General features: G+C 38.5%; 2 protein-coding genes across 2 annotated transcripts; both read left to right on the top strand.

Annotated features, from left to right (window-relative positions):
* On the top strand, nucleotides 3,908–6,185 carry LOC109847398. The gene is made up of 6 exons (XM_020416631.1): nucleotides 3,908–4,050; nucleotides 4,141–4,353; nucleotides 4,470–4,880; nucleotides 4,984–5,075; nucleotides 5,130–5,460; nucleotides 5,549–6,185. The coding sequence occupies exons 1-6, from the start codon at nucleotides 3,908–3,910 to the stop codon at nucleotides 6,183–6,185; spliced, it is 1,827 nt and encodes a 608-aa protein (XP_020272220.1).
* Nucleotides 22,709–24,728, top strand: LOC109847397 (glutelin type-A 1-like). Its single transcript, XM_020416630.1, has 4 exons — nucleotides 22,709–23,042; nucleotides 23,158–23,429; nucleotides 23,753–24,232; nucleotides 24,330–24,728. Exons 1-4 carry the CDS (start codon nucleotides 22,709–22,711, stop codon nucleotides 24,726–24,728), a joined length of 1,485 nt encoding a protein of 494 aa, XP_020272219.1.

Below are 24,963 nucleotides of genomic sequence, written 5' to 3'. Positions count from 1 at the left end.
ATATATATTAATATATATATACACACACACATACATACATACATACATATATAAAAAAATAGGGTTTTTTATTTCTAGGCCCAAATGATTACCCATCTTTACCCATAAACCCATTTACTATTTCATTTATCCATAAACCCAAAGATCTTTGGGTATTTATCTTTAAGCCCAACTTACAAAATACAATACTTGTAAGTGTGGGCCCCCCAAAATTTTTGAATTAATTCCAACTCTACCCTTTACAGTTTAATAATGTGTTCTTTATTAGGTGGGCCCCTTTAAAAATGTAAAATATTAAATATTTAGAGAGAGAGAGAGAGGAGAGAGAGTGAGAGAGAGAGAGAGAGAGACTCGTTCCCCTGTTCCTCTACCCGCGCGGGAGAGGAGAGAAGAGGCGGGAAATAAATCTCGTTCTCTCCCTCCCTTTCTCTCTCTCTCTCCATTTCCTAATTAACTCCCTCTCCCATCCATTAATACTACATTCTTCCATTAAACCCATCAATTAATTTTCACCCACTTATCAATCCATCATTAAATTCTCAACTCCATTAAGGTGTATGGTGTGATTTTAGTGGATATTCATCACTTTCTTAACAATTGAAGGTATAATTTTTTAATTTACTCATCTACCAAGTTTATTGCATTAATTCATCCTCTTATTCATGAATTATTTGACATTGCTATTCATGTAAATTAGTTAAATTTGTTATATTTGACAATATAACAAATAAAAATAATTTAAAATTGTTATTCATGAATTCATAAAAAATAGTTACATTTGTTACTATTCAACCACTCATTAATTGAACATAATTTCACGTTAATTAATTATTTGACATTATTAGTTCACATTAATTTCTCATTATTAATCCTGAATTCATAAAAATTAGTTTCACATAATCTTTGATTAATTTCACATAATTGACATAAATTTTTTTTATATTTTTAGTGAAATTTGTTAGTTAAATTTGTTAGTTACATTTGTTAGTTACATTTGTTACTATTCAACCACTCATTAATTGAACATAATTTCACGTTAATTAATTATTTGACATTATTAGTTCACATTAATTTCTCATTATTAATCCTGAATTCATAAAAATTAGTTTCACATAATCTTTGATTAATTTCACATAATTGACATAATTTTTTTTTATATTTTTAGTGAAATTTGTTAGTTAAATTTGTTAGTTACATTTGTTATTAAGGAAAAATTAGTTTCACATAATCTTTAATTAATTTCACATAATTCACATAAAAATTAGTTTCATATAATCTTTGATTAATTTCACATAATTCACATAATTTTTTTTATATTTGATAAAATTTTAGTTAAATTTGATTTTATTCGATCACTCATTAATTCACATAATCTTTGATTAATTTCACATAATTTGATTTTAGTTGTAATTTTCCTTAAATTTGTTTTATTTTTAATGACAAACATAGATAGATGGATGAGGAATTGTATTGTGCATTGACCCACTACACTTACAGTCTAAGCCGCTACACTTATAATATAACCCGCTACACTTACAGTCTAACCCGCTACACTTACAGGATAACCCGCTACACTTACAGCATAACACGCTACACTTACAGGATAACCCGCTACACTTACAGGATAACACGCTACACTTACAATATAACCTGCTACACTTACAGCATAACACGCTACACTTACAGTCTAACCCGCTACACTTACAGGATAACCCGCTACACTTACAACATAACATGCTACACTTACAGAATAAAACCCGATACACTTACAGTCTAACCCGCTATGCTTACACTCTAACCCGCTACACTTACAATATAACCCGCTACACTTACAGCATAACACGCTACACTTATAGGATAACCCGTTATACTTACAGACTAACCTGCTATACTTACAGACTAACCCGCTACACTTACAGTCTAACCCGCTACACTTATAATATAACCCGCTATACTTACAGGATAACCCGCTACACTTACAGCATAACCCGCTACACGTGCAGGATAACCCGCTACACTTACAGCATAACCCGCTATACTTACAAGATAACCCGCTACACTTACAGCATAACCCGCTACACTTACAGTCTAACCCGCTACACTTACAGCATAACACGCTACACTTACAGTCTAACCCGCTACACTTACAACATAACACACTACACTTACAATATAACCTGCTACACTTACAGCATAACACGCTACACTTACAATCTAACCCGCTACACTTACAGTCTAACCCGCTACACTTACAGCATAACACGCTACACTTACAGTCTAACCCGCTACACTTACAACATAACACACTACACTTACACTATAACCTGCTACACTTACAGCATAACACGCTACACTTACAGTCTAACCCGCTACACTTACAGTCTAACCCGCTACACTTACAGGATAACCCGCTACACTTACAGTCTAACCCGCTACACTTACAGGATAACCCGCTACACTTACAATATAACCCGCTACACTTACAGCATAACCCGCTATACTTACAGCATAACACGCTATACTTACAGCATAATCTGCTACACTTATAGCATAACACGCTACACGTACAGTCTAACCCGCTACACTTACAGTCTAACCCGCTACACTTATAGGATAACCCGCTACACTTACAATATAACCCGCTACACTTACAGGATAACACACTACACTTACAGCATAACACGCTACACTTACAGGATAACCCACTACACTTACAATATAACCCGCTACACTTACAGGATAACCCACTACACTTACAGGATAACACGCTACACTTACAGCATAACACGCTACACTTACATGATAACCCGTTACACTTACAGCATAACCCGCTATACTTACAGTCTAACCCGCTACACTTACAGGATAACCCGCTACACTTACAGGATAACACGCTACACTTACAACATAACACGCTACACTTACAGTCTAACACGCTACACTTACAGTCTAACACGCTACACTTAAAGTCTAACCCGTTGTTACACTTACAGTCTAACCCGCTACACTTACAGCATAACACGCTACACTTATAGCATAACACGCTACACTTACAGCATAACCCGCTACACCTACAGTCTAACCCGCTACACTTACAATATAACCCGCTACACTTACAGAATAACCCGCTACACTTACAGGATAACCCGTTACACTTATAGCATAACACGCTACACTTACAGCATAACCTGCTCCACCTACAGTCTAACCCGCTACACTTATAATATAACCCGCTACACTTACAGGATAACCCGCTATACTTACAGGATAACCCGCTACACTTACAGCATAACCCGCTACACTTACAGTCTAACCAGCTACACTTACAGTCTAACCCGCTACACTTACAGCATAACACGCTACACTTACAGGATAACCCGCTACACTTACAGTCTAACCCGATACACTTACAGGATAACCCGCTACACTTACAGCATAACACGCTACACTTACAGGATAACCCGCTACACTTACACTCTAACCCGTTACACTTACAATATAACCCGCACACTTAAAGGATAACCCGCTACACTTACAGCATAACACGCTACACTTGTGTAACTTGCTACACTTCCAGTGTAACACGCTACACTTGCAGGATAACTCGCTACGCTTACAGGATAACCCGCTACACTTACAGGATAACCCGCTATACTTGCAGTGTAACTTGCTACAATGATTTGTTTTATTTTTGATGAAATTTTCCTTAAATTTGTTTTATTTTTGATGACAAACATAGATGGATGAAGAATTGTATTGTGCATTGACGGATTTTAGAGGAAATAATCACTTCTTAAAATTAAATGTCAACGGGAGTTACAATGATTTGGCGGTTGCGGTGCAAAGTCTAATTGCTTGTAATGCAAGCATGATGAAGTTGACTTACAAAGTACCCCACACACAAGAAATGTATGTGCGTGTATGTGATGATGATGATGTATTGATAATGTTCAATATACATCGAAGTTGCAAGGAGAATGTAGTTGTCATGAATGCTGACATGGATCGAGAGATATTATTTGGGCAACAATGTAATATTGTCCATATAAGGTAATTTACGCATTTGATATACCTTAATACTTTTACCATCAATTCTAAAGTTCTCAATTTCTTTAAACTCTTGTACAATTTTTTATGCAGGAATCCGTACATCCCTTCTAGTGAAGAACATGTATCTTATTCACAAAATCCTTCTTCTACACAAAATATGTCTCGGGAAGTTGGGAGCTCTAGTATGATTCCTCTTGCATGGCACAATGCAATTAGAAGTGTTGGTCAAGAATTTGATGATGTTGAGCATTGTCGGCGGAGTTTAGTAATTACTCTATTGCACGAGGGTTTAACTTTGCTTTTGTAAAAAATGAACGTAGAAGAGTGACAGTAAAATGCAAGGCCGTAAACTGTGACTGGATGGTTCATTGCACCCGCCGTAGAGATAGTGATAGATTCTATGTAAAAATTTTTTGTAGTACTCATAGTTGTTTGGGAGGAGGCATAGGAAAGGAAGGATATAGTTGGGCATCTCGCAAGTGGAATGCTAATCATCTCAAATCCATCTTAAAGGAACAACCCACTTATCGTCCAATTGATTTCCAGAAGAAGCTTAAAGCAGAATTTGGATTGGACATCCCTTATCATAGGATTTGGTGGGGAAAAGAGCTAGCTCAACGTGAATTGTATGGTGATACTAAATATTCATATGACCAACTCCGATGGTATAAAGATAAAGTTATGGAAACTAATCCGGGATCAATTGTTCACTTAGAGCATGAAGATGGAAGATTTACAAGAGTTTTCGTATCTTATTATGCTTGTTGGAAGGGGTTTATGGAGGGATGCAGGCCAATGTTGTTCTTGGATGGTACTCATCTTTTTGATAGGTATGGTAGAGTTCAATCTAATCAAAACTTGCATTAATGTACCACTCTTCATAAATTTATTATACTTTCATTCATAATTGCTACTATACTGGTTATATTATAGGTATAAAGGAACTTTACTTGCCGCAACTGCTCTAAATGGAGATGGGGGAATGTTTCCCGTAGCAATTTGCATATGCGGGACGGAGAATGAGAGTAATTGAGAATGGTTTTTGGAATGCATTCGAGACATTCTCTTCAACGATGAAGATCCGTACACTCCATATGATGAGCTGGTTTTAATCTCCGATAGGGACAAAGGGCTTCAGAATTCCGTTAAGAAATCCTTTCCATGGTCGCATCACTCTTATTATATCCGTCATCTACAGGCTAATTTTAAGAATAACTTGTCAAAGAAAGGCATTGTACCACCTTTACGAGATGAATGTGTGCAAATTATGAAGAGGGTTGCTTATGCATACACTACTCGTTCCTATAACAATGATTGCAACGAGCTACTGAACAAATCTGAGATCGCCTATAATGAATTGTTGCGGATGAGTCCAGAAAATTGGGCTAATAGCTATTTTCCTAGGAAGAGGTTAATATGAAAGTTTACTTACAATTTTACATGCAAATCATTTAGTTATATGTACATCTCTACTTACCATTTATTGACATGCATGTAGATATGGATGGTTGACATCAAACCTAGCGGAGTCATTCAATGCTTGGATCAAAGAAGCTCGTTATTTGCCAATTACCCAAACACTTGATAATATTCGTAAGAAAATGATGAGGATGAGTTTTGAAAGGCGGGAGGCATCCCACAAGTGGACCACAACATTTGTTCCTACTGTGGAAGAGCACCTCATTCAAATCAATGAGCAATCACGTTGTCTTTTTGCTATTCCTTCTACTACGGGAAGGTATGAGGTCTATGATTTCCCTACCGTTGAAGTAGATTTGAATGAGAGTACATGCACTTGTCGTGAATGGCAAGTTGTTGGGCTACCTTGCAAACATGCGGCTACGGCAATTCGAAAAAATAACGACATACTTTACTCATATATTTCTCACTACTTTAGTGTGGAAACATACCGCAAATGCAACTCCTTTCCTATATACCCAATTCCTGACGATGACAAGTCATATGTAGATGATGAAAATATGGTGATTCGGCCGCCGACAACATCAATTCTTCGTGGAAGACCAAGAACAAAGCGCATTCCTTCTGGATTGAATCCCCACAAAGAGTTAAAATGTAGTAGATGTCAACAGTATGGTCACAACCGTAGAACATGTAGACAACCTATTGCAGACTAGATATATTGTAAATATGCATGACTTTTGTGTGTTATAGTTTTGTGAAAGTAAGTGGCATACTTTTGAATCAATGTAAGACATGTTTTTAGCATAATTTGCTATGTGTTTGTTATGTGTTTGTATGATCGAGAGTTATGTGATACTTTTGGATCAATAGAAGGCATGTTTTTCTCTGAATTTTGGATGCAAGATATATGTTTGTGGCTTGGTTTGTCATAAGTCTATCTCGCTACGCTTTCATTCTATCACTATATATAAATATATATATATATATATATATATATATATATATATATATATATATGTATATATATCAATATATATGTATATATTATAATATATATATATATATATATACATTTATATATAGAATATATATGTTATATATATATATTAATAAATATATTATATATATTTAAATTGATTATATATATATAATATATATATATTATATATATATATATATATATATATATATTTATAATATTATATATATATGTATAATATATATATATATGTACTAATATATCTATCTATTACTATCTATTATTAATATTATATATAGTTATATATATATATATATATATATATATATATATATATATATATATTATATATATATATATATATATATATATATATATAATTAATATATTAATATATATAACACACAACACACAACACACACATATTATATATATATATATACATATATATATATATATATATATATATACATATATACATATATGTATATATGTATACATGTACATATATATACAGTGTAACACGCTACACTTACAGGATAACACGCTACACTTACAGGATAACACGCTACACTTACAGGATAACATGCTACACTTAGAGGATAACACGCTACACTTACAGGATAACCCGCTGCACTTACAGTCTAACCCGCTGCACTTACAGGATAACACGCTATACTTACAGCATAACACGCTACACTTACAGGATAACACGCTACACTTACAGGATAACACGCTACACTTACAAGATAACCCGCTACACTTACAGTCTAACCCGCTACACTTACAGGATAACCCGCTACACTTACAGTCTAACCCGCTACACTTACAGCATAACACGCTACACTTACGGTCTAACCCGCTACACTTACAGCATAATACTCTACGCTTACAGTCTAACCCGCTACACTTAAAGTCTAACCCGCTACACTTAAAGTCTAACCCGCTACACTTACAGGATAACCCGCTATACTTGCAGTGTAACACGCTACACTTACAGGATAATCCGCTATACTTACAAATAACCCGTTACACTTGCAGTGTAACACGCTACACTTACAGATAACCCGCTACATTTACAGATAACACGCTACACTTACAATCACAATCATAGATACGTTAGAAAACTTCCTCTACACTTAACACGATACATTTTCAATCACAAACAGTCACAAGGTGAAATATGCTACAAACTCACAACTACATTCACAGTCACAATTTGAGATATGTAACAAATTTTAACAATGACCAATTTGAGATACATTCACAGTCACAACTAATTTGAGATACATTCACATTCACATTCACAGTCACAATTTGAGATGCATTCACAGTCAAAAGCTGAGAAATGATACAAAACATACACATATTCACAGTCATATGCACATATTCACAGTCACAACTAATTCAGTTTTTGCACATACTCACATATTCACATATTCACAGTCATATGCACATATTCATAGTCACAACTAATTCAGTTTTTGCACATATTCACATATTCACAGTCACAGTCATATGCACATATTCACAGTCACATACACATATCACAGAACAATTTCAGATGCACATATTCACAGTCACAACTAATTCAGTTTTCCCGTTCAACAGCACACCAATCTTCAAAGGATCAAATTCTTATGTTTTCCCGTTCAACAGCACACCAATCTAGGGAAGTGAGCTTGTGGTGATTGCTTATATCCTGAAATCAACCGATACACGGATTAAAAGAATAGTAGACGAAATGTAAAAGTATAACCACATACATTACACATATTACACTTATGGAAAATATACCTTCAGATAGAAATAGAGCTACGATACGAGCTCTATGTCTCGCACAATCCTTTTGATCTATTGAAATTGGTTGGCCGGATACGAGGCTAAACATATATGACATCAAGAACACCCCGCAATCTAGGCTACTGCAAGTACAAAAATAGGAAGTACAACTATGCTGCCTCTTGTCCGCTGCGAAATTACGAGCAGCTCGGGCAGCAGGCTAAATGCTGCTGCAGTGATGATTTCTTCATTGTTTTTCTTAGCAGTGCACAGGGTCACATTGCGAAACAAGAGTGACCTTCAATAAAGTGGGACCAAATAAGATATCTCGTTAATCACTTTAAAATGTGTGTCAATAATTCAGTCACAGGGCAATTGCATAGCCGATTTACAAAAGGAGACCAGAAATATGGAGCTGACAAACGACCGATGCAAGCACCACTTATCCTCTGCATCTCCTTTCCTTGCATTACGTAATAATCATCTTCAATATAATATGATAATGATATGATTATGTACACATTTGTGTATAAGTAAGTATCATATTATGTATTTCTCATCCCAAATTAATTCGTTGACACTGAAAATATACCTTCAGATGGTTCTTGCTCAGTTTGGAGGTTCTTAGAAAATATACCTCCAAAGTAGTAAGTTTTCAACATATTTCGGGCATCTGATGATTTACAACAATCAACAGGGACAAAAGGATAGATGACATCTAGCATCTAGGGAAGTGAGCTTGTGGTGATTGCTTATATCCTGAAATCAACCGATACACGGATTAAAAGAATAGTAGACGGAATGTAAAAGTATAACCGCATACATTAAACATATTACAATTATGAAAAATATACCTTCAGATAGAAATAGAGCTACGATACGAGCTCTATGTCTCGCACAATCCTTTTGATCTATTGAAATTGGTTGGCCGGATACGAGGCTAAACATATATGACATCAAGAACACCCCGCAATCTAGGCTACTGCAAGTACAAAAATAGGAAGTACAACTATAAAAATTTTCATGGAACCGCAATATATAAATTCTATGTATCGGCAAATATAGCAAAACAACATAGGAATAGGTTGAATACACTCACCAACATTGTTGCGGTACATCAACACCTTCTATCTCATGACAAGAGTTAATATCTATATTCCACTCATCGGGGATGGATGTCATAAGCTTCGCTCTAAAATCATTGGCATCGGACATATATCCGCGTAGAGAAGAGTAATGATGAAACCTTTTCTCTTTTATAGATAACACCAACATATGCCAATGAAATGAAGTTAGAAGTGGGAAAATAATCTTATCAAGTGCGACGAAACGTGTGCTAGTTATTGGCTTAAACATGCGTTCGACACTTGACGGATTATTTTCGTTTATGCAACTCTACAAAAAACCAAAGAGAGAATTATTTTTAGTATCGAAGATAATACATGTATAATACTTATAATCTTCAATCGAGAATCCACTTATAGTAACCCATGGACTGCAGATGTATATGTTCTTCGCATAATTTGGACGCATCTCCATCAACATATTTAGAAGCACAACATAGGAGGCTATAACCTGAAAATGCACATAATAAAAAATTGAAGGTTATGTGCTACTACACGTGCATTGTGTGAAACGTAAGTACAAAAAAGGGAACTTACGTCGCAACCAATTGCTTCGCCTTTAAGTAATTCCAATGCATCCTTACGAGTTACCAAAGCATCACTTGATGACCACACTAATGTCTCCCTACATATGAAAAAACTTACTAAATATGTCGATGAAAACACAATAAAAGTCATAAAAATAGGTCTTTCGATATTCCTTACATTGTCATCTTTTTGTCCCTCCAAAAGTTATCGAGTACTTCTCGTTCATCATCCCTTACTTCCTTCCTTCCCGGGTATTTTGGTACACCTTTAGGATTATAAAGCGGGACAAAGGGATCACGTGTAGATGGTCCGGTGAGCCGCGATCTTGATAGAACCATTCGTTTAATGGAAGGGGTTCTACGCTTGCCTTCAATCACCGCAATATCGCGCGGGCTAAGCAGAAAGTCGTCATCATCCGGTTCAATTGACTCGCCTTCAATCACCGCAATATCGCGCGGGCTAAGCAGAAAGTCGTCATCATCCGGTTCAATTGACTCGCCGACAACATCGTCATTAGCACCATCTCCACCATCATCTTCTCCACCATCATCTTTTTTATCAACATTCATTCTATCTACATCTTCATCCTCATCCACATCACCACCATCCCCCTCATCTCTATCATCCTCCTCATTCCTGCCATCGTCATCGCCGCCATCACTATCATCTTCATCATCCCCGTCATCCTCATCTTCGATATCACTATCGACATCCTCTTGCCTTCCACCGAATATTTCCCTCTTCATCTTCAAGAGAAGGTTTAATTCAACTTTCTTTTCATGAATGAGCCGATCCAAATCAGCTTCAGTGATTACCTACATGTAAACAACCCAAGCACAGTTACATTCATGAATAAAACCAACGAAAGCATAGATAATTCACCAACATCAAATAATAAGTTCTATTTTAGCAAAAGGCACATTAAATTACTATTTAAACCCACATAATAATTGGACAAGTAACATTACATATAAATAAACCATTATACCTTTCCCTTGAATTTTGAAGAAGTAGCTTCTTTAGTGGAAGTGGCGGCTTCAGCAATCCTCTTTTGAAATTGTAGAGACCTCGAGCCCTTATGATATTGGCTAAAATTATCTGGGTCTCTAATTAAATTCTGCAATGCATTCCTCCGTAAAGGTTTTGGACACTTGTAGAAGCTTAGGATGGGTGGTAGGGATTCAGCTCCTACGCGAAGGCTTAGCTTTCCGACAAGCTCATAAAACCATATCTGTGAACAGTTGATAATTTTAGTACAATAGTAAATATGACTAAATGAACTAAATATATAAAATGAAAAATGACATAAATATAGAAAATGTTAACTTACCACCAAAACCGATGCAAAGCCCCCTATATAACCACCTCTACTTCGATTTCCCTCCGACCTCTTGGTGATGGTCTTTTTAGCCTTAACCATCTCAGTCCTTAACACACTGAACACTGCTTCAGCCCAATTGTACTCATTAAGAGTGTCCAATTTCTCCGCATATCTAAATGCAAATAAAGGGCAACCCATATTAGCTTGAGGGCATAATATAAAGCCTATGATGAAAGCCACGAGCATATAAAGGGCAACCCATATTAGCTTGAGGGCATAATATAAAGCCTATGATGAAAGCCACGAGCATCTGTGGTACAAGAGGATCTGTACGCTCAGCCATCTCCTGAATAAGTTCACCCATCCTACCCCTTCTAGCACAAACAATCTTCTTCTTTTCCTCGTTACTTTTCTTCTTTCCTCTCCTAGTCCTACACTTGCTATCCTCCATGATTTCTGTCTTTGACCTAAACGATAGCACGAGCTTGTAGATTGTCTCGCGATCGCTTCTATGGAACCTCGTGTCTACAATAGATCCTCCCATCGGAAGACCCGTAATTCTTGCAACATCTTGAACACTAAAAGAGGTCCATTTTCCTCCAATCTTGAAGCTATTTTTTTCAGCATTAAAGACTTCCAGCAAGCAATCCACTAGAACAGGGTGAATTGGAACATTAGCAACATCCAAATACCCAACGAAAGGTGTATCTCGAAGGGCTGTCCGATGATCCTCCAATGATGTAGAAGAAATATAATTTTGGAGGAGGTCTCGAAAGTAGCTAATATTTGATGGAATTCTAACCACATCCATGGTGTGCTTTTCTGCAACCAAAAAAAATTAAGCCAACGTTAGTATCATATCAATATTATACTTTTTTGAAAATGGATGCATAGTGAATATCCATTCTATCCCCGGTGAATATTTCTGTGTTGTATGCCGTATGCTCATTATACCAAACGAGGTTTTACAAGCACAATGCGCACATTTATACTGTAAACGGTGCCTAGCTTATCTTGTAGCCACTACTACTGCCTGTCCTTATAATGGCTATACTGTGACTGAAGCAAGCTCTAAGGTTTATTCTTCTTTCGTTTTTCTTTTATTTTTTACATGAGTCTGAAGTTTACTTAAATTTCTTAACATCAAAACTGCAGCCTCTAGTAGAATCTAGTAAAGAACTTGTAGAGGCCATTGGCAAAGTAGCTGTACACTGGGGAGAAAGAGAGAGGGGTGTTTTGGGGTTTTAACCGTGTGGTGCTTTGGATTATTTAGTTTAAATTGCAAATTATCTTCAGTTGAATCATAAACACTCGCAAAGTAAATATAAGTTCAATGACAGCCATTTGTTTCATTGCAACTATTAGCAACAACTAGCAAAAGGGAAGCACTTTCACATAAATGGCATCAACTTGCAAAATTTTGTGCTACAGAGTGGTCCAGAAGCAAGTTAATGCATCCCCATAACTGGTGTGAATTTATGAGTCCAATCCATTCATCCAATCTACCTATCAAAATCCTGACAGCACACTATTTCAAATTTCAAAGTAGAAGCACAGATAAGGCCTAGGTCATACAACTATAGCTCCATAATTCAAAATGCTCAACATAAGGCACATCCAACTATGAAAAACCTCAATTAGAAGAAAATATTACACAATCAAACAAATTGAAGTACAGGAGCATACTTACTTAACACGGCGTGGTCACTACGACGGTGAAGGGCCACGGGGATTGCGATGGCGAAGGGCGAGCTTACGACGACGGTTTAATGGAGAGAGAGAGAGAGAGACGGCGAGCTTAAAACGACGGTTTAATGGAGAGAGAGAGAGAGAGAGAGGGAGAGAGACGGCGTTGGCGACGGCGAGCTTACGACGACGAGAAGGGGACGGAGGTTTTTCGATTAGGGCGAAATGGGGGAAATGAGGAAGAGAGAGGAACGGGGTTACATTTGGGGGCTGTTGAAAGGATATTATGGGAATTTTACTATGTTTTTGTATAAATACATATGTCTACATTTACTGTATTTTGTAATTTGGGCTTAAAGATAAATACCCAAAGATCTTTGGGTTTATGGATACATGAAATAGTAAATGGCTTTATAGGTAAAGATGGGTAATCATTTATGGATATCATATATACATATATTATATATATACATATATTATACATGTAAAAAAATAAAAAAATAAAAAAAAATTACTATTCTGGGCTGGGCTCAGGCCGGTCGACGATGACCGGGCCCGGACCCGGGCCCGAGCCCGGTTTTGGCCCGGATTTCCGGGCCGACCCCAGGCCGAGTCGGGCATCGGACCGGGCTCGGACCGGGCTCGGGCCGCGGGCTTTTTGGACACCCCTAGATATCAAGAGGTGTCTCATCAGAGAGGTTAACATTGAAGTATTTAAAGATTTTTGTAAGGAGACCACCAAAAGGAATGAAAGTGGATGGACCAGAAGTAATGATATCAAACATAACATTTCCCCATTTAACATCAACATTACCCAGAATGGCATAGATGCCCCTAGTGAGATCTTGAGAATAGTGACTATACCCCCCAGATTTTGTATAGGAAATTATACGTCCAATAATGGTAGCGAAATCAGACATGTTTTTAGCATGTAATGGGAGGCTTTCGCCAGGAAGAGTCATAAGGGTTTCAACACCGGGATTATCATACGAAACATCATCAAGAAAGGTGTCACCACGAGGAATGCTAATGATCGCAGATAGACGGTCAACTGTGAAACGAATATGGCGATGTTTGACACAGGAATTGATAAAATGTGGTATATTCTCAGGAGCAAATGGTACAAGATTTGCATAAAATACACGTACAAGATGGGGATAAAGTTTTTCAGAGTGCTGACTAGAGACTAGATCAGCGAGTTTAGCAGCAGAGAAAAATTATTCCAGAGAAAAATGACTAAAGTCATCGAATTTAACATATCTATCAGGAAACAATTTTAACTGACAAAGACCATGATATTTTTCAATTAAAGCAGTGCTATTTAGATATTGTTCGTAATGTGCATTGCTACGCTCTAGAGGTGACGATGCACGATCACGAGAAAGAGGGGCTTTACCTTTGGAAGTTCTAGGGCGTTTGGTAGAAGTACTAGCCATAGATTGAAATGAAACACTAGAAAAAGAAATGAGAAATGGAAAGGGGTTATACCGAGCTGAGGAAGACTGAGTGCAGATGACGATTACCGGAGAGGACTGGTGATGATGAGTCAGCTAGAGATGAAGGTCGACCGGAGTGAAAGATTGGCTGGAGGAAAGAAATGATGGAAAGAGGAGAAAGAAGATGAACTAGGGCTTCGAAATGGGATCAATGGTCCAGATTTGGTCAAAATAATGAGTGTAGGGTCAGGATTAAGGTAGGCAAACGGGTCGTGTCTAACATCTCAAAACCAAAACAAAAAAGAATCAGATACCTTGAAAACAGTCACCCGAAGGTCGACTTGGAGTCGACTGAGAGATGTGAGTCGACTTAAGATTAAATCCCAAGATTTTACAGAAATTCCAAAATAAGACTTTTGCACTTTGAAAAAGTTTTAACAATGAAATGTTTTGAGTCATAAAAATCTACATATAAGCTTTAAATATTTATTGAAATATTTGAAGTCAAAAAACAAGAGCAACAACAAAAAAAAATCTTAAGAAATGGAAATTAAGCACATTTTGGTACCCAAATGTTTTTGGTACCAATAGGGTTAGGGACATGACCCCTATCATTTAAGATCAAGGTCTTTGGGTTATGAACCCATTTAGGCGTATATGGTGCACGGATACGGTCAAAACAGAATTTTTATTCATAACCTTTTCGATTGCAATGAGTGCAATGAAAGGGTCTAAATGGTATGTGTTGACCAACATAAGGTGCACGAAAATCATTTGCAAAAGTAGGTTTATTTTTAAAATTATTTTGCAAACAAAAAACCTTCTTCAAATTAAAACAAAATTTGGTCAAATGACCTAAACGACCACAAAAATCATATTTGTACACATGAGCATGTTTATGATTTACACTATATGTGTGTACATGTGTGTGAGTTGAGGAAGCTTGGTGAGATGCACAATCATGAATAGGCTTGTTAAGCTTTTGTGCATTATGACAAAATTTAGCTATATGGCCTTTAAGACCGCAAATAGAATATTTGTGAATTTTGTCATACATGTGTGCATAGTGTGTAGGTTTCTTAGAAGAATTAATATGGTACTTTGCACACATGTCCATAAGCTTTTTGTTATTCGCAATACAAGTGTTTAGTGTTGAATCTAAGGTCGATATGTGTTTTTTCATTTGATTCAACTCATCATTGTGCATACAAGCATTGCTACTAGAAGTAGGATAAACATAATCATTTACTATAGAGTTTAATTTATTTTTACTAATCTCTACTTCTAACATGGCATCACATTTTTCATTAAACAATCTAGCATTTTTTAATCTCAAATTTTCATTGCATTCTTTAAGATTTATATTTTTATTTGCAATGAGATCAAACTTAATAATTAGTGTTTCATAAGAGGATTCCATATTATCATGCTTACTTTTCAAATCAATATAAATATTGTATAATTTTTCAAATTCATGCGCAAGCTCGTCAAAAGTAATATCATCATCGTTGTCGAGCTCGCATACCTCACTAGGGCTATCACCTAGTGGTTGTGTGCATGATCCTCCAATAGAACTTGAAGAGGAGGCCTCCAAGGCTTGTCAGATCGCCTCTAAGTCCCCTTGATATGCTTCTATAAGTTTTCATAAATTGTAAGCACTATCAAAATAAACAAATTTGTTAGAGAAGGATGAGTGAAAAGTACTAAGCAAATATTCCAACAAAAGCTTTTTCATATTAAACATTCTTTTATCATTTTCACTTCACTTGGATTTTTCCGAAGTGGGTAGAATATAAGCATCTTCAATAACTTCCCATAAATCGAATTGTTTAGATTGAACAAAAAATTTGAATCTAACATGCCATTGAGCATAGGAAAAAAATATCCAAACAATGAGCAACATTAATAGCATAGCCTAAACTAGATGCACCGTGCATATCCGTAGAGTATATATGCCCAAACAAGATACAAAAAACAAAAATTGAATTAGCACAAAAGATAACTTGGATCTTTAACTCAATGTGATTAGACCTTAAATCAAAGAGCACCAAGCTCTGATACTAATTGTTAGACCCTAGAGGGGGAGAGTGATTAGGGTCTTATACTAATCTAATCTGATTTTATGCCAATTAAAACTTATTATCAAATTATTCTTGCAAGATAGATATACAATATGTTATGAACAAGAATATACAATATAAACAAAGAGATATATCCTATATGATGAAATAGATGTAAGGATATATAAGTACACGTGTAAATTAAATGTGACACAATAAAGAGATGAAAGTGATATATGATGTGAGCACAAATAAAGATGAACGTCAAGCAACCACAAACACACAATATGTTCATAAGGTTTGGTCCCCACGACCTACGTCCCCGCTCCTCACCTCGAGGAGATCTCCACTATCACAACCCAGTTTGGAAGCCGGAACTTCTACACACTCGGTTTACAAGCTCACCGAAAACTCTCACAATCAATCACTATGCAATCACACTATACACACTAAGTGTTGGTCTCTAGCCCTGTACTCCTTCTCAAGTGCTCAGATACAACCTCTCCCTAGGTTTGTCAACCGACGCCACTCCTATTGGATTCGACCCCGTCTCTCACCACACACTACTCTCAGTGTACAAGTGTGTTACAAGTGATACTCACAATATAAGTTCAAATATAATATTTTGTTCTCTATAATGAATGAGAACACAATGAAGCTCACTCTCACTAATTCACATACTAATACCCACTAATATATTGTATGAAATAATCTAAGCTCAATAAGGGTGTGTGTGATAAATGAGAATAATAAAATTCTAATTCAATTTAATATAGCAAGATATGAATATGAAATTGACAATCAATAAGCTATATAAAAGAGCTTAGATAAACTTCTCTATAAACACAAAGAACTAAAGAAATGATGATGAGGATGAATTCCTCAATTGAAATTGAAAGCTTCTTCTTTGTGAAAAACTTCTCTTTTGAAACAAAGCTTGAAACAAGGCATTAAACACCTTTTAAACACTTTGTAAACTTAAATAATCAATTCTCTTGGTTGGTCAGAATGTTTAATGCACTGGGGTATTTATAACATCCCAAAACATCAGCAAGAACCCAATAAAAAAGACCAAAAAGCCAGAAGAAGACAAAACCAGAAAGTAGCCGTTACGGTGTTATGAGTCGACTTAGTACTATTCATGAGTCGACTCATAAGTAGCTGTTACAGGCTAAAAATCAACTTATGGGATGACTCATAAAAATCATAAGTCGACTCATAAACCATGGGTCGACTCATAAGATCATGGGTCGACTCAGCAGAAACAAAACTCATTTTTCAGCACATTTTGTGAGTCGACTTATGACAATTATGAGTCAACTCAACCTGATGGGTCGACTCATCAAAGTCATGAGTCGACTCAGCAGAACAAAATGTAAACTACACAGTAGTTTGTGAGTCGACTCAATACTGTTCATGAGTCGACTCATAAACATGTACACAGAAAATTTTTAACTATGAACCTTAAAATATATCAAATAAATTCTAAAAAATATTAAACTTTAGAAATAGTTTATAAACATGATATTAAACATATTTATGAAGAAATTTTGGAAATTACATTTGCTATTTGTAAAAGATCATCGTTTTAGCAAATGTGCACATATATGTGCAAATATGTAAACATGTACATTTGATTTTGATAGAGGTGTATTGAAAAACTTTTGTAAAATAATACAATGTAAACATGATGTTAAGTGTGTGTATAAATATATACTGAGCTTAGAGAATAACACACGATATATACAATAATACCTAAATGATTGTAAACATAGTTGATCTGGATCTTTAACTCTGATATAAACCTGTAATAAGTCACAATCACTGGAAAACAAAATTAGTTATAAATTATTTGTAAAATCATCAAAACAAAACAAGAGTGTAGGTTCAAAACCAGAACCCTAACACGGTCTTGCAGGCTATCTGTACCTTTGTTTTTCTAGTTAGGCCATGGCGATACCCCTCCATGATCTATTGGTTGTAAGGCTCAGATTGGAGGTGGGCATTGTGGCTTTAGGCCACTACAAAGGACTCCTGTAGGTGGGCGACCTCCTCCTGAATCTTGACGAGCGCTGCATGCTCCTCGTCCATGTGACGCTTCGCATGCATCACCGCCTGCTTCTCGGCCTCGACCTGCACCATAGCATGATCCCCTCTCCTGGAGAGCCTCATCCAGTCTCCTAGCCTTCCTATTGCTCTCTTCCAGCTCCTGCTAGAGCTTGTCGACCTTGAAAATTCTTAGGGATGGCGTCTCTGCACCCCATTCTGAGTTGACCCCTCTGTCGGCTCTTAAGGAAGCAACCTCCCATAAAAGCTTGAGATATGAAGTCCGGATCTGCTCCATCCCGCCATATATCTCTTGCTCCACCAAAGTGCCTTGAACCAAGTAGCTTTGAAGGCTTAGGTGGAGACCAGCATTTGGAACTCCCGACAAGAGCTCCTTATCTCGAGGAAGCCAGAACTGCTTGACCACCCTCGATTGAGTCTAGCTAGAATCGAGGACTGTTCCCCTGACATGGAGGTGGTGAGTAGGCTGGTAGCGGTGCTCTAGGTCAGGATCCTATCCATATCGAGGGCTGACCCCTGAAGTCTTGATAAGGTACTGCATCATCCTTTCCCATTCTTCCTCTCCGATCTCGACAGCACGGTGAGGAAAGGGGTACTCTAACCTTGTCGGAGGCACCATTTCCTCCAAGACCAGCTCTTTCCTCCCGACGAGTTGACCCCCTGTGGTGAATAGATGACCTCCCCTCCTCAGTAGGAGCTCTGGCCTCGGTTCCCTCTTCCCGGCGAGCCTCGGTCTGCTCTTTCGGGGTCGACTCACCCGGATGGATGATGTCGGTCTCGACCCTCTCGGGTACCACCCGAGGTTCTTGTTCCTCATCCATCTAGGGCCTCCTCCTTCGTCTATGGACGATGGTGGGATAAGGCTCTGCCTCGGTCATCTTGGTCTCCATTGGGTCAAAGTCATGACAGAGATGCTTTTCAGGCCTCACAGGTGGCCCTTCCTGGGGATAGACCAGATGAGTGGTCGGCACCATCACCACTTTCGCAATCCCTAAAATCAGGGCTAAATCCCTCTCATTGTCCTTGGCAGAAGGAGGCATGATAGACACGTTGGCAACCCGTATGATCGAGTTATCAAGCAGATGTTTGACTTGACAAGAGCCAGCATACACCTTGATCTGATCCAGCATATCCCTCTTGACGTCGAGCAAGTCACCCCCACGAGCGTTTCCCTCCTTATCCCGGACCAGTTCGAGCAGCCCAACTCCAAGTCATCCCCCATGACCATGACGAACTTTTCCTTCCAGTCCTTGTTTGAGTCAGGGAGGCTGGTTATGAGCTTGTACTTCCCCACCATTTGGAAATGGAAGTGGGGTTCAGTTTGGTTCACCTTCACAGTCACCAAACGGACCAAGACTCTTAAGGATGGCTTTATTGCCAACTAATGGCAAATCACAACGAACCCCACCAAGGTTACGATGACGTTCGGCTTCATTTGGGTTGGCAATACCCCTAGAACCGTGAAAACTTATTGAAGAAAGGGGTGTAGGGACTGTCGTAGACCAAACTCCAAATGCTTCAAGTAGAGCGGGGCCCAATCTGGCCAGAGATCATAGATAGCCTCTGACCTCGTCGGGGCCATCAGCTCATACTCACGGGGGATATCAAATCTCCCATGGAGCGTCCTCTTCTGTGCTTGGGTCACCTTGGAGTGGAATCCCGCCAAAAGAGCTCGTTGGTCTATAGGATTTGATGCCATCGTAGAAAGGAGAAGTGATATCCGAAAAGAGATGAGAGCGGAAGATGTTGAGTTCTCAGAAGGGAATTTCAAAAGACAATAGCTGACATCTTCATGGCCCTAGCTCTATATATAGGCAGTTGAATCCACAACTGCTAGAATCTGAACGGTCAGATCATGCTTTAGCCAACGGCTAATATTAATTCTTAGAATCCAAAGCGACCCTTCGAGGATCAAGGCGCAACCCACTCACCTCGAATAGCCCACAATTAGCCACGGAAATCGGAGCTGTGGCAGTCAAAAAGAATGTGTAGTGACGTTAGCCACGTAAAATCTGAAATGGCTTTTCAGTTCTCTTATGGAATGCATACCCACGTATGTTCAAAACAACTCTCATTTCACTCGAACCTGGCTCAAGCAGACTCCAAGCGAAAGTGGCCAACTGTTATGGTATTTTCAGTCGCCAAAGTACGGCCCTTTACTAGTAACGAACAGATGTCCCCCTACATGCACCGCTTAAGTCAGATTGACGGTCGAAATCACAAAGGATCCCTACTTAGCTGACTCGCCGAGTCGACATCTCCTTAGGTCGAGTCGAAGGGCGATACTTATCAGTTCTCTCGTCGAAGATGACTCGCTACGAGCCTACTCGACCAGTTATTCGACGCCTTGTGAGGTCGACTCGAAAGGCATTGCTTCTCGGCCAAACTAAAGGACGACTTCGGTCTCGAGCCTCTCCCGCTGACAGCACATCGACGTCATATTTAATGCTTAGCAGGTGCATCATACCTCTAGCCTTGATAGTCTTCATGACTCGTCAGACCACATTAGCATCGTCATGCCTCCAATCACTTCTCATTTAATGCTGAGGTGATTTCTCCTCCACTCGCTTACTAACACTTGTAAAGTAGGTGCTAACGCAACCGCCAACCCATGTCTACTTACCGCCATCCTATGCTAGGCCGAAGTGTGGTTCTACCCTTTCAGCACGTACCACTACAAACAGAGGTACTATTCTCAACTTAAAGGTGATCTTTTTTCTGGAGATCTTTTTCAAAGGCTATTTTTCCAAGCAATATCTGCAAGTTATACTGCACGACACTGAAGAACTCACATAGTTCTTTATTTTTCCACTCAAGTTCACCAGCTGACTTGATCATCGGAGGTACAACGAGGGAACTAAGTCACGTCCTCTCATGAATTGCTATTTGTGCAAGCTGAAGCTACTAAACTCAAGACCATATATTCGAAGAAGTGAGCGGCCCCCTAATCAACCTTACCCCCATATATTTGACTGTTTGGTTCCTTAAAATCAACAATATTAAAACTTACAAAATAGTACAAAAATCTATAAATAAAACAATGAAAATTTTAAAATTTGTAAAAACACCCTAATTGTTTCAAATATTCCAAAATACACCCTCAAATGTCAAATTTATGAAAACACAGCCGAGAAATATCAAAAACTACAAACAATATAAAATCTAAAACTTATAAACAGTACCACACAAATTAAAATTTCCAGAAAACACCCTGATAGTTTCAAAAGTTGTAAAAATATCCTAAATATACAAAAACACACCCCTAAAAAATCAAAGTTTACAAATGACTACAAAATCTATAACTTAAAAATAGCACCACGAAAATTTATAAGTTTGCAAGAAACACCCCAATAATTTTAAAAGTTGCGAAAAACACACTACATATTTAGAAAATTGCAAAATTCACCCTTAAAGTCAAATTATTACAAAAACACACCCTTGACGCCTTGGAAACAACAAAATTTACAAACAATATACAAAACCCATAAGCTACAAACCGCAGCATGAAAATTTAAAATTTGAAAAAAACATCCTAAAAGTTTTAAAAATTACAAAATACACCCTCAAAAAAGTCAAATTTAATAGAAACATGTCACATAAATATTAAAACTTATAAATAGTACAAAACCTATAACTTACAAATAGCAACGTGAAAATTTTAAAATCTTCAACAAACACAACTGAAAGTTTCAAAAATTGCAAGATACACCATAAAGCCAAATTTTATAGAAATACACGCTAGAAATATGAAAACTTACAAACAATATGAAATTTGTAGCTTATAAACAGTAACATGAAATATTTACAAAAAACACATTAAAAGCTTCAAAAATTACAGAAAACAAAAAATTCAAAACTAAAACTAAAAAGTCAAAACTTACAGTGGGTAAAGTTTATAAATTAGAAAAAGTCCACTGAGAAAATGATATTTGTAGAAAACACCCTAGAACTTTTAAAATTTATAAAAAAGGCCCTCAAAATTTAAATTTTACGAGAAACACGCTAAAAATATCTAGACTTGTAAAGAGAGTACCTAACTTTGTACTCATCCTCAATTCCATGCGCCACGAGTCCACCGAGTAACTCAAATGCGGCAACACGAGGACGCTCCCCAAACCCTCAACTCCATGCAAACTGTCCTCTTCCTCAACAAACTCCCCTCCCTTAAGCCTATAAATACCACACCCCCTTTCTCCTCTCCCTTCATCACTCAGAGCAATAGAGATACATACATACTCACTGATTAGCTAGTAATGGCAATATTCTCTAGGGGTTACTTGCTCTCCCTCTCCCTCTCTCTCCTCCTCTTGTTCGACGTCTCTTTAGCCCAATTCGGGGAGCAAGGGAGGAGCCCATTCGGGAGCCAGCGCCGGTTCGGGTCTCAGAGCCGGTGCCGGATCGAGAGGCTCAACGCCCAGGAACCGAGGCGGAGGGTCGAGTCTGAGGCAGGCCTCACCGAGTACTTTGACGAGGACAACGAGCAGTTCGAGTGCGCCGGGGTAGCCGCACACCGCCGTATTGTTCAGCCTGGAGGCCTCGTCTTGCCTAAATTCTACAATGCTCATGCCCTCACTTATGTTGTCCAAGGTATTTTATTTGAACAAGCAACATTAATCAACACGTACCTAACAAGACTAAGCTTAATTTTTGAATCTGCGGATATATTGAGTTTAGGCCTAAGTATGTACTGTTATGCATGCAGGCAAGGGTATTTTCGGCAATGTGATGCCGGGATGCCCGGAATCGTTCCAGTCCTTCCAGCGAGGCGACCCTAGGACATCGCGTGAAGAAGGCCGCCGAGGACGGTCGGAGAGAGACCAGCACCAGAGAGTCGACCACTTCAGAGAGGGTGACATCATCGCAATCCCTGCAGGAGTTGCTCACTGGGTCTACAACGATGGAGAACAGCCCATCGTTGCGTTCACGGTTCTCGATACAAGCAACAATGCCAACCAACTCGACAGCAACCGCAGGGTAATATATTAAGCACAAACTCGTAGACAATTAAGTAGCCTATTATTGCCCTCTCATGCGTGCTCTCTCGCGGTGAACGGATGTATGTCATATATATCAGCCCCTCACTAATTAATCACCTGGCCTCTTTACTTACTCTACAAATTAACTAACAAGAGACTGAAATTAACAAGATTAATTACGCGAAAAGCTTCAACTAATATTCAGTTAATAATCTCAACTTTCTAATTCGAGTTCTTAAAATTCTCATCAGGAATTCCTTCTCGCCGGAAGGAAGGGGAGAGGCCAACACTTAGGCGTCAAGTTCTTAAAATTCTCATCAGGAATTCCTTCTCGCCGGAAGGAAGGGGAGAGGCCAACACTTAGGCGTCGAGCCTAGAGAAGACTCTGACGACTTTAACCTCCTCAGCGGTTTCGACACCGAAAGTTTGGCCGAATCCATGGGCATAAGCAGGGACCTAGCGGAGAAGCTGAGAGGACGAAGCGACGACAGGGGGGAGATTGTGAGGGTCGAGGGAAGCTTCCACATCGTGAGGCCGTCAAGAAGGGAAGAGGGAATGAGCGAGGGAGAGGAGAGAGAAAGGGAGTACGAGGAAGAGGAGAGAGAGAGGGAGAGGAGGCGTCTGATGGCAAACGGACTTGAGCAGGCCTTCTGCTCGGTGGGGGTGAAGCGCAACATCGATGATCCGAGGCGTGCGGACATATACAATCCTAATGCAGGGAGGACCACCACCCTCAACAGCCAGAAGCTTCCCCTTCTCAGATATCTCCAGCTCAACGCGGTCAGGGGTGTCCTCCACAGGGTAAGAAAAAAGCGCTACCGAATTAATGTTTCCTGATAATTTATACAATTAATTAACGTGCTAATTAATTTCTTTCCCGACCCCCTCCTCTCCCCAGAATGCCTTTGTTGCCCCACACTGGAACATGAACGCCCACTCCATAATGTACGTCACCAGAGGAAACGCCCGGCTCCAGATCGTCAACGACCGCGGCAACACTGCCTTCAACGGCGAGCTCCGCCAAAACCAGCTCATCGTCGTCCCCCAGAACTTCGCGCTCTTGATCCAATCAAGAAGCGAAAACTTCGAGTGGGTAGCTATAAAGACCAACGACAACGCAATGGTCAGCCCCATCGTCGGAAAAACATCGGTATTCAAGGGGTTGCCTGAGGAAGTGCTGAGGAATGCTTACAGGGTTTCGAGGGAGGAGGCGAGGATGTTGAAGTATAACAGGGGAGAGGAGATGGTTGTGCTTGTTCCCCACTCTTCTCAGTCGAGGGGAAGAGCCGAGGCTTGAGTAGCTGAGAGTAACGAGGCGGAGACTTAAGTTTGTACTACAAGTTGAGCCTGTATATGAATAAATAAATAAAGCCTTTTTTTATGTAGAAGGCACGATGTATGTTTAATGCTATCATAAAGAATTTTATCTGAATAGACTGGGTTTAAAAGTGCTTTCCCGACGTTCAACATTTTGAACATGTTTTGATAATTGAAAGTGCTGGGTTTAAAAGTAAACCCAACCACGTTTTCAA

This window comes from Asparagus officinalis, chromosome 7, assembly GCF_001876935.1.
Source record: "Asparagus officinalis chromosome 7, Aspof.V1, whole genome shotgun sequence".
Classification (NCBI taxonomy): domain Eukaryota; kingdom Viridiplantae; phylum Streptophyta; class Magnoliopsida; order Asparagales; family Asparagaceae; genus Asparagus; species Asparagus officinalis.
This window is presented reverse-complemented; position numbering and strand designations above follow the sequence as displayed.